This window comes from Ranitomeya variabilis, chromosome 8 (assembly GCF_051348905.1).
Source record: "Ranitomeya variabilis isolate aRanVar5 chromosome 8, aRanVar5.hap1, whole genome shotgun sequence".
Classification (NCBI taxonomy): domain Eukaryota; kingdom Metazoa; phylum Chordata; class Amphibia; order Anura; family Dendrobatidae; genus Ranitomeya; species Ranitomeya variabilis.
In genome coordinates, this window is record NC_135239.1 from 173,592,459 (window position 1) to 173,606,515 (window position 14,057).

Here is a 14,057-nt window from a genome sequence, read left to right on the forward strand (position 1 = left end):
TGGGGAGAGCGGTCCCGCAGGCTGTGCAGAATGCATAATAGCAGTTCTGCCTGGTTCTCTTGGACCTTGAGACCTGCATAGTGCACAAAGTGCAGAGGTGCTGCCAGCAGATGGACCTTACAGGGGTAGAGAACCTACAGGGGAGCCTTATAGGTAATATGGATTCACAGCTGAGTAAAAAGAACCCAGCTGTGATCTTACCCCACCAGTGTGCCCCTAGGTCCAGCGCCGAAGATCCACAGTCCTGTGCCCCCCGGAGACTGGCTGCCTGGTCCTGGTCCTGCAGACCGGGAGATGCAGGGTTAATCTGCAGCCGAAAATGGCTGCAGAGACAGAGAAGAGAGGAGGAGAAGGGGGCGGAGAGCTGTAAAAAGGCGGCAAGGCTGTGTAAAAACGCGCCCTTTCTGTCTCGATCCGCCCCCTGTATGACACGGTAGAGTGTCATATTTGTCATCCGGGGGGCGGGCCGGGGGGGCGGAGAGGAGGCGGTGGCTTCAGCTAGGCCGAAGCCGAGGCCTAAAGTAGATGCCTGAGGCCCAGAAGGGCTCCAGGCCGGCGCGAAAGTCCGGGAGGGGGTCGGATCTGAACCGGACCCCTCCGGATTTAAAGGCAGGATAGCGGTGGGGCTGTAAGCGAGAGGGGAGCCCTGTGAGGGGTCCCCCTGAGGCAGTATAGAGCTGGTGCTGCCGCAGAGACAGGGGCGCAGGGAGCCCTGTGTCTGTATGTGCCATGCCTGCCTGCACTCCCCCCGGCCCCAACAGGAGCCCGCAGCTGGGCTGGGGTCCCTGGATGCAGGCGCAGTGTGCTGGCCCATTGCTGGGAGCTGTAGGATGCTGCCTGTACAGGCCCTACCTGAGGTGTCTCAACCTAATACCCCCAGAGGGGGATAGGGAGGGTGCTTGTCACCGTCAGGGGCCTTTATCCTCGCCTCGACCTCAACCCAGAAACCAAAAGGAATTGGGGAAGGAGGGGGGGGGGGTCTCGACTTCGAACCAGCACCCGAGGGGCTGGGGAAGGAGCAGCATGGGGAATAGCCATCTCAACTTCAACTGGGCACCCCATAATAGGGGGCCGAGGAAGGAGCCATACCGGGTCTCACAGGAGACCCTCTTTTCTTCATCTGTAATCCCATCGGAAAACGGAGTAAAAATCTTTAGGTGTGCCTCCTTTGCGACACTAAGCAAAAACTGGAGAAGGCTGATGCCGTCCAGGGGTGTATACTGCACAGGAGGAGCCACAGTTAATCTTTTTCAGATTATGCATAGTGTCGCCTCCTAGTGGACAGCAGCATAACACCCATGGTCCTGTGTCCCCCAATGAGGCGACAGAGTAAATGAATAGTAATTTTACCTCTTTATGCCGTTTTCTTTCACCAGGGGCAGTTTCTGCTCGTATTTCCCGTTCATGCTGCTCACCATTTTTTGGGATTCCGCCGTGGCTGGAGTATACCATTTTTTTTCGGCGTTTGACTTGTTTTCTTATAAAAAAAAAAAAAACAATAGTTTTTTCTTTATTGTGCAAGCAAACCAGTTTAAAGTTCATCCTGGTCTTCTATCTTCAATAAGTAAATGTGAGAACTAGAGAGAAGAGCAGGGCCCTGTTCACATTGTGGTTACTGAATGCTTTAGGAAGCCTCCTGGCACATATGCTGAATTATCCATAGGCCCCCATGCACATAAAGGAGGCCTAGCTGACATTCTGTTGTGCTGGACAGTGCTTTCCTGTACTGTGGGCCATTATACACACACAAAAACCATACACCTGGCTGCATACTTTTTTTAAGGAGTTTTATGAGCTTATCACAACTTTGTGCTGCACCTTTGATGTATGGGATTACCATGTATAGGACTACAGTTACCATGATTCCGCTCCCCATTCATAGATGATGTTGCTTATACGCCCTTCTATTAGTTAGCTAGTCCTGTCTCCTAGTCTGTTTTGCTCTTTTCTCGACACTGCGCCATTTGATGCCCAGCATGTTAAACAGGATCCCTCTAGAGACAGAGCTGGGAAAACCAGCGAGCAGTGGAGATAGGGGCATGTAATGTGTGATATGTGGTACAAAATGGGAGAAAAAAAACATGATCAGAATAAGGAATGTTAAAGAGCTGCAGATACACACCCGGGACATGGCCATGTAACTGCGTGAGAGGCTGGCCTGCAGAGTACACATGTGGACTAATCTTACTGCAGTTAAACTACTCATATATATTTTTGTAAAGATTAGAGACCCCTCTTAAAGAAAAACTCCCACTGTTTTGTATTAACTAAACCTGTGCAGATGTTAGTATAATGTAGTGTAAGTGAGCTAATATTTTCAACGATCGATGTCTTCCCCCGTTTCCAGCGGAGCTCCGGTCCTCTTCACACTCACGACATTTATTCCAATTCTCCGGATCACACTGGCGTCTGTGTGTGAGCTGGAAATTGCTTTTAATTTTGCCTCGTTCTGAGCTCCATAGGCTTACACAGTAAAAGAGACTTCTGGCTCACACATAGACCCCAGAAGAGTGAGTGAGAAGAGGACTGGCGCAGCGCTGGAAACCAGGGAAGACAGCAATTAGTAAGAATATTAACACACACTAAAAAATGTTGGGGAGTGCTTGCTTCTTCAACATTGGTCCCTATGAGCACATTATGCCGCTGTTTGTGTATACAGTGGCATACGTGAAAAGTATACAACAAGAAATACCCCTGACATATATACCTAACAGATGGTTGATGAGAAGAGAACACAACATTCATACAGCCAGACCAGTTCTCACTTCCATTATTAGCTGAAATATACCTGGGAAATGGACGAAAGCAGTAAGAGAAGACGTCATCCACGCCGACAACTGAAGGTGCATGTCAGTATTCAGTAATTCTAGTCACATCCATTCCCTCTATTTATAGAGTATGATAAATGAAATACAAACCTGCTTGTTTGCCAAAAGTAACCCCAAATTAAAACTAAAGAAAATAAGTACTGTTAACTTTTTTTCTTGGCGACGTTCTTCCATTTTCTAATTCTGCAGATTCCGAAACTATCGTTTAATTCCCTCCTTCTTAAGGCTATGTGAACAACAGGAGTAGGGAAGGGTAGGAGCCTCTGCATGAATGACAGCAGTTCCATTGCTTTCTATTAATGCAGACTTGGATGTGCAATGGAGTTGCACTGCCGACTCTCGTAGCATATTAAATGTAACGGGATTTTATGTGGTTACAACATTGGTAAAGATCAGTGATGAGCGAACGTGCTGGGATAAAGTGTTATCTGAGCATGCTCGGGTGCTAACCGCGTGTCTCCAGCATGCTCGAATAATATGTTCAAGTTCCCGCAGCTGCATGTGTCACGGCTGTTCAACAGCTACAACACATGCATGGGTTGCCTGTAGGTTAGGAAATCCCTGCATGTGTTGCGGCTGTCTAACAATTGTGAGCCATACAGCAGTGGAGGCTCAAACATATTTTTCGAGCATGCAGAAGACACTCAGTTAGCACCCGAGCATGCTCAGATAACACCTTATCCGAGCATGATCGCTCATCACTAGTAAAGATCCCTTTTAATATTATTATATTATTACTTACAGTTTACTGTTATCCAAGAAACACTTAATGTGCTGCTTGATGTAAGACTTTCGCAGTATCTGATTCGCTGTTGGCCTCTTTTCAGGCGTTCGGCTTAACATTGTGCCAATCAAATCCCTCAGTTCATTACTGTAATCTTTAGGCATTGGAGGCAACTGGAAGGTAAGAGGAGAAATTATGTACATGGAATGATATTATATACAGAATTTATTAACATGGTATCCATGGCCAATCTGATGTGTAGGGGGACAGCCGGAGTAAGGATAGGGCATATTGAAATTCAACATGTCTGATGCTTACCTCCCAAGAGAAAGCAACAAATATGTAAGATCAGTTGATTGGATCGTAATTATGGGACAGATATGAAAGCTACTGCATCTCAGGTGTATGGCTCCTTAACATTTTAAAGAAAAAATAACGATTTTGCTTATGCGGCAACTGGAATAGCAAACAGTGCCTGAACTTGATTCAAATACACTATATCGTGCTTGTGACCATTTTATAAACTCATTTCATATGGTGTGAATTTATAAACCAAGTATCTCCATTAAGAGAGTGATGGCGGACTGTCTATTTCCAACAAAAAACAAGTGTTTCCGTAAGGAGAATTCTAGTATGAGGAGGCCGGTGTAGTGACGCTGACAGTGCCCGGAGTAAGGCAAGTAGTTTGCAAAAAGGAAATTTTTGTGTACTCACCGTAAAATCTTTTTCTCCGAGCCACTCATTGGGGGACACAGGACCATGGGTGTTATGCTGCTGCCACTAGGAGGACACTAAGTAGACAGAAAGATTAACTCCTCCTCTGCAGTATACACCCCTTCACTGGATACAATTTCAACCAGTTCGGTAGTAAAGCAGTAGGAGCATGAACAAAGACAAACTATGTCAAAACCAAGAAGTAACAACAAGCCAAAAAAACAGGCTAACAGGGTGGGTGCTGTGTCCCCCAATGAGTGGCTCGGAGAAAAAGATTTTACGGTGAGTACACAAAAATCTCCTTTTCTCCTACGCCTCATTGGGGGACACAGGACCATGGGACGTACAAAAGCAGTCCCTGGGTGGGGAGCAATATGCTAATACCCCATGTACCACTGGCTTACGGCTTAAGGAACTGCCGCTTGCAGAATGCGCCTGCCAAGGGCGGCATCTGCAGAAGAGATAGAATGAATGTGGTAATGCTTGGTAAAAGTGTGCAAACTGGACCACGTCGCAGCCTTGCAGACCTGCTGTGCTGACGCCTGGTGCCGAATGGCCCACGAGGCGCCCACCGACCGAGTAGAATGGGCCTTGATCCCAGCTGGGATAGGAACACCTTTGACACGATAGGATTCTTGAATGGCTGACTGAATCCATTTAGCCAGAGTGGCTTTTGAAGTGGGAGAACCCTTCCTGGGCCCCTCTGGAAGTACGAACAGGACGTCTGACGTGCGGAAGGGAGCCGTCCTCGAGACGTACCGACGAAGAGCCCTCACCACATCAAGAGTGTGTAGAGCCTTTTCGATGCGATGGACTGGTGCCGGGCAGAACGAAGGCAGAACAATCTCCTCATTGAGGTGGAAAGAAGAGACGACCTTGGGCAAAAAGGTGGGAGAGGTCCTCAATACCGCCTTGTCCGGATGAAAAATTAGAAAGGGAGGGCGGCAAGAGAGTGCAGCCAACTCCGAAACCCTTGTGATGGACGTAATGGCTACTAGGAAGACTACCTTCCAAGAAAGGAAGGTCAAGGAAACGTCCTGTAGCGGTTCGAAGGGAGTCTCCTGAAGAGCTCCGAGAACTAAATTAAGATCCCACGGATCCAAGGGCGATTTGTAGGGAGGCGCCACACGGGAAACTCCCTGGAAGAAAGTTTTCACCGGCAACCTATTGGCAATCTTCCGCTGGAAAAGGACTGACAATGCCGAAACCTGACCCTTTAGGGAGCTAAGGGCAAGTCCCGACTCTAGTCCGGACTGAAGAAACTCCAGTATGGAAGGGATAGAAAATACCAGAGGAGATCGTCCCTGTGCATCGCACCATGAGAAAAAAATTTGCCAGGTACGGTGGTAACTGCGCATGGAAACAGGTTTCCTAGCTCTGATCATGGTGGAGGACACCTTGGGAGTGAAACCCGCTTGGCCTAGAATCCAGGACTCAACGGCCAAGCCGTCAAAAACAGGGCCCCTGAGTTCTGGTGGTAAATCGGGCCCTGTGAAAGAAGATCCACGCGATCTGGAAGACGCCAGGGGACATCGGCTACCAGCTGAACCAGTTCGGCGTACCATGCCCGACGCGGCCAGTCTGGCGCGACGAGAATCAACGGTACCCCCTCTGCCCTGATCTTTTTGATGACCCTCGGTAGCAGGGGAAGAGGAGGAAAAATGTACAGGAGGCGGAATTGGCGCCAAGGCAAGACCAGGGCGTCTACTCCAAGGGCCCGTGGGTCGAGGGACCGAGCAAAGAACTGAGGAACCTTGTTGTTCATCCTGGAAGCCATGAGATCCACATCCGGGGTCCCCCAGCGATGGCAAATCTGCTGGAAAACCTCCGGGTGAAGAGACCACTCTCCGGAGGCGAGGCCCTGGCGGCTGAGGAAGTCCGCCGCCCAATTCTCCACACCTGGAATGTGGATCGCCGAGATGGGCGAATGGTTTGACTCCGCCCAATGAAGGATGTGAGACACCTCGAGCATGGCCGTCCTGCTGAGGGTTCCGCCCTGACGGTTGATGTATGCCACGGCCGTGGCGTTGTCGGACTGGATTCTGACTGGGTGACCTGCCAGAAGGCGGTGAAACTGGAACAATGCTAGCCTGATAGCTCGAATCTCGAGGATATTGATGGCAAGGCGAGACTCTTGAGTGGACCACCGCCGCTGGGCTGTGTGATGGTTGAAGACCGCTCCCCAGCCTATGAGACTGGCATCGGTGGTCACCACCAGCCACCGTACTGGGAGAAAGGACCTTCCCTGGGTTAGGGAGGACTTCAGCGTCCACCACCTGAGGGTCTTCCTGACCCGTGGGGACAGGATGAATCGGCGGTCGAGGGAGGACGGGTTGCCGTCCCAAGCCGACAGTAGCGCATGCTGCAGGGGACGGAGGTGAAACTGCGCAAATGGGACCGCTTCCATGGCAGCTACCATCTGCCCGAGAACTCGCATGCTGGCACGAATGGAGTGGGAGACTGGACGGGAAAGACTCTGAGCTCCCTGCTGCAAGGCCAAAGCCTTGTCTTGAGGGAGTATGACCAGACCGCGGGAAGTGTCCAGTATCATCCCCAGGAAAGAGATTTGTTGAGCCGGAATTGGAGAAGATTTTTTGAAGTTTATCTTCCATCCCAGGCGAGAAAGAGTATCCACCGTGAGAACGACGGACTCTTCGCACGCTGGGTAGGAAGGACCCTTTATCAGTAGGTCGTCCAGGTACGGAATTACCACCACTCCCCTGGAATGAAGAATGGCCATGGCAGCCGCCATGACCTTCGTGAAGACTCTGGGAGCGGTGGCGAGACCGAAGGGCAAGGCCACAAATTGGAAGTGTTCCCCGCGAAAAGCGAAGCGGATGAACTGCTGATGCGGAGGGAAGATTGGTATGTGCAGGTAGGCATCCTTGATGTCTATGGATGCCAGGAATTCTCCTTTTTCCATAGACGCGACCACAGAACGGAGGGATTCAATCCTGAAGTGTCGGATTTTTACGAATCTGTTTAGTAGCTTCAGGTCTAGGATCGGACGTAGTGATCCGTCCTTCTTTGAGACCACGAATAGATTCGAATAGAAACCCTTGAATCTTTGTTCTAGGGGGACCGGAATGATGACTCCGACCATTTGTAGTGCCCATGTTGCCTGGAGAAACGCTGTGGCCTTTGACCTTTGAGGGCAAGACTGGAAAAAGCGCGTAGGGGGGGGGGGGGGAGGAAAATTCTATTTTGTATCCGGTGGACACCAGTTCTCTGACCCACTCGTCGGAAACGACTGAGAGCCAGGCTTGACGGAACAAGAGCAGGCGTCCGCCTACTTTGTTGGTGCCCACCGGATGTTGCAAGGAGTCATTGGGCGGAGGATCCATGGGATGTGGATCCCTTAGACCCGGGTGGTTTAGGCCTGGGTCTCCAGTTACGATTAGGTCTGTAAGAGACCTGGGTGCCTCGGCCACCGCGCGAACCTCGTCCTGATGCGGGGGTAGAGGATGTAGAAGACCAGTTGGCATTGGGCCGAAAAGGCCGAAATGGAGGTTGCTGCTGGTACCGAAAGGGCCGGGTAGGTTTTTGCTGGGGGAGAAATTTACTTTTCCCTCCGGTAGCATCCGAGATCATTTGGTCCAATTTTTCTCCAAATAACCGACCAGGCTGGTAAGGCAGGGCTGTTAGAGAACGCTTGGAAGCCGAATCTGCTCGCCAATCCCTGAGCCACAGGGCTCTCCTGATGGAGATTGCATTGGCGGCTGCCTGTGCAGCGCAATTGGCTGCGTCCATAGAGGCGTTGACTATGAAGTCTCCGGCCTGCGCTATCTGGTTAACCAGGATGCTGGCTTCTGGAGGTGTCACTGGCTTGGATGGTAGAGGAAAGAGTCTCGGTCCAAGAGACCATAGCCTTAGCCACCCAAGAGGCGGCGAAGGATGGGAAGAGAGACGCTCCTGTGGCCTCGAAGGCAGAACGAGCCAGATAATCAATCTGGCGATCGGAGGGGTTCTTAACGGAGGAACCGTCCGAAAGAGACAGGATGGTCTTGGACGCGAGGTGTGACACAGCAGGGTCCACTGACGGAGACTGCAGCCAGTCCTTGATTAGTTCCCGAGAAAAAGGGTATTTGGTCTCGATGGACTTTTGTCCCATGAAACGTTTATCTGGGCGATCCCTATGTTTTTATACAATCTCCTTGAAGTGAGGGTGAGTGACAAAAACCTTTTGAACACGCTTAGTCTTTTTGAAAGACACCACGTGTTCGGGTTCCGATACGGAGTCCTCAGTCACCTTCAGGGTCTGGTTGACCGCCTCGATGAGAGAGTCGAGAGACTCTTGGGAGGAGGGGGAGTCCTGAACGTAGGAAATGTCTGACTCATATTCAGAGTCATCCGAGTTTGGGGAAGGGGACCGGGAAGCAGAGCTTGCAGGCACTGAAGGGCCCGCTAGCTCATGGTCAGGGGATGAAACGTGAACACGTTTTCTAGAGCCCCGGGTAGAAAGTGACCGGGTACGCCCCCTGCTGGTAGACGGATCCATACCGTCGTCTGAATCCTCCGCGGTCCGACCTGGAGAGGGGCCCCGGAGGGAGTCAATTGCCCTGGCTAGGGAAGCCACAGATCGTGACAGAGAGGCTGCCCACTCTGGGGGGCTAGGCTCTATAGGGTCGACGGCTGCGGCATCGGCGACAGTACCTGCGGCGGCAAGAGGCGGCTGCACAGAGGGCGAGACACAATCTGCACACAAAGGACAAAGGAGTAGTGTGGGCTCGGGGCAGGGCCGCATTGCAAGTGGCACATACAGTGAAAAACACTGTGTGCTTCTTGTTACCCTTTTTAGTCTCCTTGGATTGAGACATAGTGCCTTTGGAGACAGAGCGGGCAGTATACGCCAGGGAAGGGGTTAAGCTTTCTTGAAGCAGCTTACCCACGGTCCTGTCTGTGTCCCCAGGGAGAGATATGGCGGTTCTAGAGCGCTGTAGAAGCGTGGGCTCCGTGCAGAGAGTGTGGAAATATGGCCCCCGAGATTTGGAGGGCGCTTCTCGTCCCAGACGAGAAGCGCCGATGTAGGGGGCGGAGCTACGGCCGTGGGAGGGATTTTGCCCACTGCGGCCTACTCCGGCTGAAGAAGCCTGGGACTAAATTTTTGGGGCCTGCCGGCGATGTGCGGCTGCGGCCGCGACGGAGCGTTTCTGAACCTCCGCCAAGCACCGCCGACCCCCGGTCGGCGGTGTCTCTCTCCAGGGACCCGGACCGCATCGCTGCCGCACACAGGGGAGCAGGGGGGTATGTACTTACAGCCGCAGTGCTCCCCGGTTCTCACATGCAGGGCGGTTCTGTGAGGGTGTGTACTCAATCCATGCACCCTGGATGGGGATGGAGAGGCCCCTGATGCATCCTCGTCTGATCAAAGGGGTTTGTTGGTGCTGCGGCACATCTTCCCCTCCGGCTGCATTTTCTCCAGAGCACATTGCTCTATTGCAGGTGGGGGGGGGGGAATCGGGACCGTATAGGAACCGTTGCCCCGGCGCAAGCTTTTTGTGCGCCATACGTCGCAGGAGAGGGACGGGGAGGTATACTCGCCGTGCTCGCCTGTTGTTGGTTCGGGGGAGAGCGGACCCTATAAAAAAAAGGACCTGTCGCCCCCTTCACTCCGTTAGATAAAAAATAAAAATTTACGTAAAATTAAAAATCAAAAATTAAAATAAAGTTGGGGTCTGAAAAAAACAGACCCAAGTGCCTCCTACAGACACTAAGCAAGAACTGGTTGAAATTGTATCCAGTGAAGGGGTGTATACTGCAGAGGAGGAGTTAATCTTTCTGTTTACTTAGTGTCCTCCTAGTGGCAGCAGCATACACCCATGGTCCTGTGTCCCCCAATGAGGCGTAGGAGAAAGTGTGAAAATGTAAAAGCAGCCCTTGGTAATGAATCAAGACACTACTGGATCATGAGCCTCCATAGACATTGGCACCTGGGGCAAATGCCCCTGTGGTTGTGCCACCCTCCCCCACGCTATGTGTTTTTGTATTAATTCCAGAAGGCAAACTCCTGGGATAATTAGTTCTTGTTGGGTCTACCAAGACTGAGAGGACCATTAGGACTTTCTCTTGAAAAGCTTTGACAAAAGAGTTCTCCCATATCAAATGTCAAAAGGTGGCGACTTTTGACATCTACGGCCCCTCAAGGGAGGAAACTGGTTCATTTTATGCAGTCTGTAAGATACATGGCACAGATGTACTAGATTTCATTTAATCAGCATATGACTTGTTAAAGCAAGGTTTTTTTTTCATTGCTGGAGTGGCGCTTTAAATGTAGGTACCCTGCCCCCAGTCATACACTCACCCTCTGGCGTATTCACCATTTTCAGCACCGCTCTGGTGCCATCTTTTTGACTGGCCAGAAGTCAGAAGCTACGTCACAAGCTGTCAATGCAAACCTATGAGAGCTAGAACGAGGCTGCCATAGACTTAGGCTATGTTCACACGATGCGGTTTTTACTGCGGATCCGCAGCGGATTTGCAGCTGCGGATCCGCATCCTTTTTCCATGCAGGGTACAGTACAATGTTACCCAATGGAAAAAAAAAACGCTGTTCCCACGATCCTTTTTTCCGCCGGAAAATCCGCGCTGATTTTCTGCGGAAAAAAAGAAGTACCATGTCAATTCTTTCTGCGGATTCCGCTGCTGTTTTCCACCTGCACCAATAGGAAAAAGCAGCTGGAAACCCGCAGTGGAATCCGCAGTAGAAAAAGGACTGAAAACCGCAGTGAAAACCACCGCAGGTTTTGCACTGCGGTTTTCACAAATCAGGACCTGAAAAATTCGCAGGGAAAAAAGGATCGTGTGAACAAGGCCTTATATTGATAAGTGACCTCCACACAGTTCCACGAAACACTTGAGCTGTCACTTTTCACCGGAGACCAACGGGAGCAACGCTGGAAAACGATGAAGGCGGCTTCAGGCGAGCATATGATCGAGGCCAGGGGAACTGCATATAAAGCACCACTCCAGCTGTACAATAAAAAAAACACTGGAGTGGTGCTTTAAGGGAGAAACCAGTAGATGAGACTCTATGGCCTCTTGCTAGCTCGCTCCAATGAGTAAAGATTTGCGACTCTTTCAGGAAAAAGGTGCATAAGGTAGATACTGTTCCTCGGGGCCATTGTGTTTTGATGATATAAATTATGGTATATTCAGAGATGTTCCTATTAATGTTAGAACATTTGAAGAGAAGTGCATGCCGCAGTCAGACAGGGGCACACATCTCGCCTAGATCTGGGTAGATGACAAAAGATAATTATCCGTATATCTGCCTATTAGCAAAAAGGATTCCATGCCCCTACCAAAACATAGTACCCTCAAGATCTTGTAGTTTAGAGAACATAGGGTTCTTCTATTCTGAGGCATCATCTCTGTAGTCAGGAATATCCCAAGACTCCTTCCAGATCTGGTTGTCCACCTTATGTATGAGAATCAACCTCCAGGAGCACAAAGCCAACAAGGGCCACAAGTTGGACAAGTCAAAATGTTGACTCAAAAGATATTTGTCTTTTGTTAGAGTGGAGGCTGCCACCCAATAACAATGTGCACCCAACATACAGCAAGATACAGATGAAAGTCTGGCACTGCAGCCCCTCTGTGACAAGAAAGCCCACCATAACCATTAGGTGGTTATGGGCAGATTGACAGCTCACCCGACCGGTCAACTGGCAGCCATATCGGCCACCTCTCCCATACACAGGAGTGTTCGCTAGGCTGCGCACTCACATGTTCTCTAAGAGGGAGCGGCTGCCAGACATGTGCGGTGCGGCTTATCTCTGGGAAAACAAAAGGATCGGCGGTCCGAAATTGGACATCCTGGATCCTTAACAACCAGGACAATAAATACCAATAGGCATTAGACTGTCAGGAAGGTTTGGCAGACATTAGTCTAATGTGTATGGGGGGTTTTATGGTGATGATGGACAGGTAATGAATCCCAAATAAAAGCTGACATCAGGGCAATCAATTAGGAGAAGAATGATCTAGGGATAGCATGTAGCAGAAGATATAATCCCCCAAATAATGTCAGGGGCTAATCCGCAATAACTCTTGTAGGGCAGAAACATTCTTAGGATAGGACACTGATTGGTCCTTAGTAACAGATCTATATTTTAGCAACCTAATTGTGTAATAAATGAGAACTTAATATATTATTGCGATTGTAACCACGGTTTTAGAAGTTACCTTTCCTTCGATGATCCGATATACTAACGAGTTCATATCCTTGGCATTGAAGGCGTGCTTTAGAGTCGCCATTTCGTACACACAGCACCCAAGGGCCCACACATCAGACTGAAAGGTGACAGCGTAAGAAGGCATTGGTTACTATTGTCTCTAGTTTTGGCTTTCAAACATGTAACGTGATCCTAAGGATACAATGACTGTGCTGACATGCAAAAAAATACTGTATACAGGAAAAACAGAGTTTCATTAGAAAGAACTTAAAGGGGTTGTTCAGTGAAGACATGCATGCAAGAGTGCCCCTACATTCATTCCCTAGGGGGCTGCGGAGCACCACACTCGGCTTTTTCCAGCAGCCCCATAGAGAACTAATGGAGAGGCGGCTGGGCATCCAAACTGCGTCTGCATTTCATAACAAGCATAAACGGGCCCTGTCGGGGATCAAAAATGTCTGTTCTGCCAATAAGTATGGGTCTCAAAGGTTGGACACCCACCGATAAGCTACCCTGCTCTTGGAAGGGAATCTTTCACCAAGTTTTTGATAACCCATGTGAGAGGAGCATGATGTAGGGGCAGAGACCCTAATTCCAGCAATGTGTCACTAACTGGGCTGCTTGCTGCAGTTTTGAAAAAAAATCACAGCTTTGTCTGCCGCAGATCTAGCAGTTCTCTGACTGCTAAGCTCTGTATAAACCCGCCCACACCACTGACTGGCAGTTTTCTGTGTACACTGTGCATAAGCAGAAAGCTGCCAGTTAGAGGTGGGGGCGGGTTTATACATAGAGCTCATGAATATGGAGGACTACATGGCAGCAAGTTTACTACTTCTCTAATAGTGATCTCTGTCTGATAAAACTGATTTTATTTAAACTACAGCAAGCAGCCCAGTAAGTGACACATCCCTGGAATAATTGTATCTGTCTCTACACTATGCTGCTGACAGATTAGGTAGCAAAATCATGTCCCTTTAATACAAATGGAGGTTAATAATGTATAGTAAATGGGTCAGTACCTTATAATTATATGGCTGATTAGAAAACAGCTCTGGGCTCATATAGTAAGGGGTCCCAATGAGAGTGCTGGCCATGTCATACTGGCTATCCAGGACCCGGGCAATCCCCAGGTCTCCTACTTTGATGATGTTCGATTTAGTCAGGAAAATATTCTGCGTTTTCAAGTCTCGATGCATAATATGCAGATTGTGTAAATACTGCGAAAAGAGGATGGAACAATGTTAATGGCAGACAGTGATAAGGACATTGCATAACACAGCTTTATAAGTGCAAAAAGGATCAGCTGAATGCTCAGACTCGCAAAACTAGATTGGTTAACCCAGTTACAGCGAAGTCTTAGGACATTGTTGCAGTAAACCTCCTACATTGTACCTGCCTTCTGAGAAGATAAATGGAATTTATAATGATATGTTTCTTCTCTTGTGAATTCTATGTAGTGTTTACAGGGGGATTCCATCACTACTACAGGTTGTTAATTACATATCTGATCTGCCCAGCGCCGATCTATACTGGCACAGAGCGGTCACTGATCGGTTCTGCAGCTTCCACTGATGTCACGTAGACAAAGCAGCGTTTCTCTTCTGCTGTACTCTGTTG

At 49.5% G+C, this 14,057-nt stretch overlaps 1 protein-coding gene across 3 annotated transcripts in view; it reads right to left on the reverse strand.

The window, feature by feature from the left end:
* Positions 1-14,057, reverse strand: part of NEK4 (NIMA related kinase 4) — a 93,360-nt gene that overhangs the window by 39,585 nt on the left and 39,718 nt on the right. For all 3 annotated transcript variants that reach the window (XM_077276944.1, XM_077276947.1, XM_077276946.1), the window contains exons 3-6: positions 13,460-13,657; positions 12,451-12,558; positions 3,571-3,725; positions 1,351-1,477 (exon numbers count right to left, since the gene is read on the reverse strand). In XM_077276944.1, coding sequence (XP_077133059.1) covers positions 1,351-1,477; positions 3,571-3,725; positions 12,451-12,558; positions 13,460-13,657 — 588 coding nt within the window. The remainder of the gene's footprint in view (positions 1-1,350; positions 1,478-3,570; positions 3,726-12,450; positions 12,559-13,459; positions 13,658-14,057) is intronic.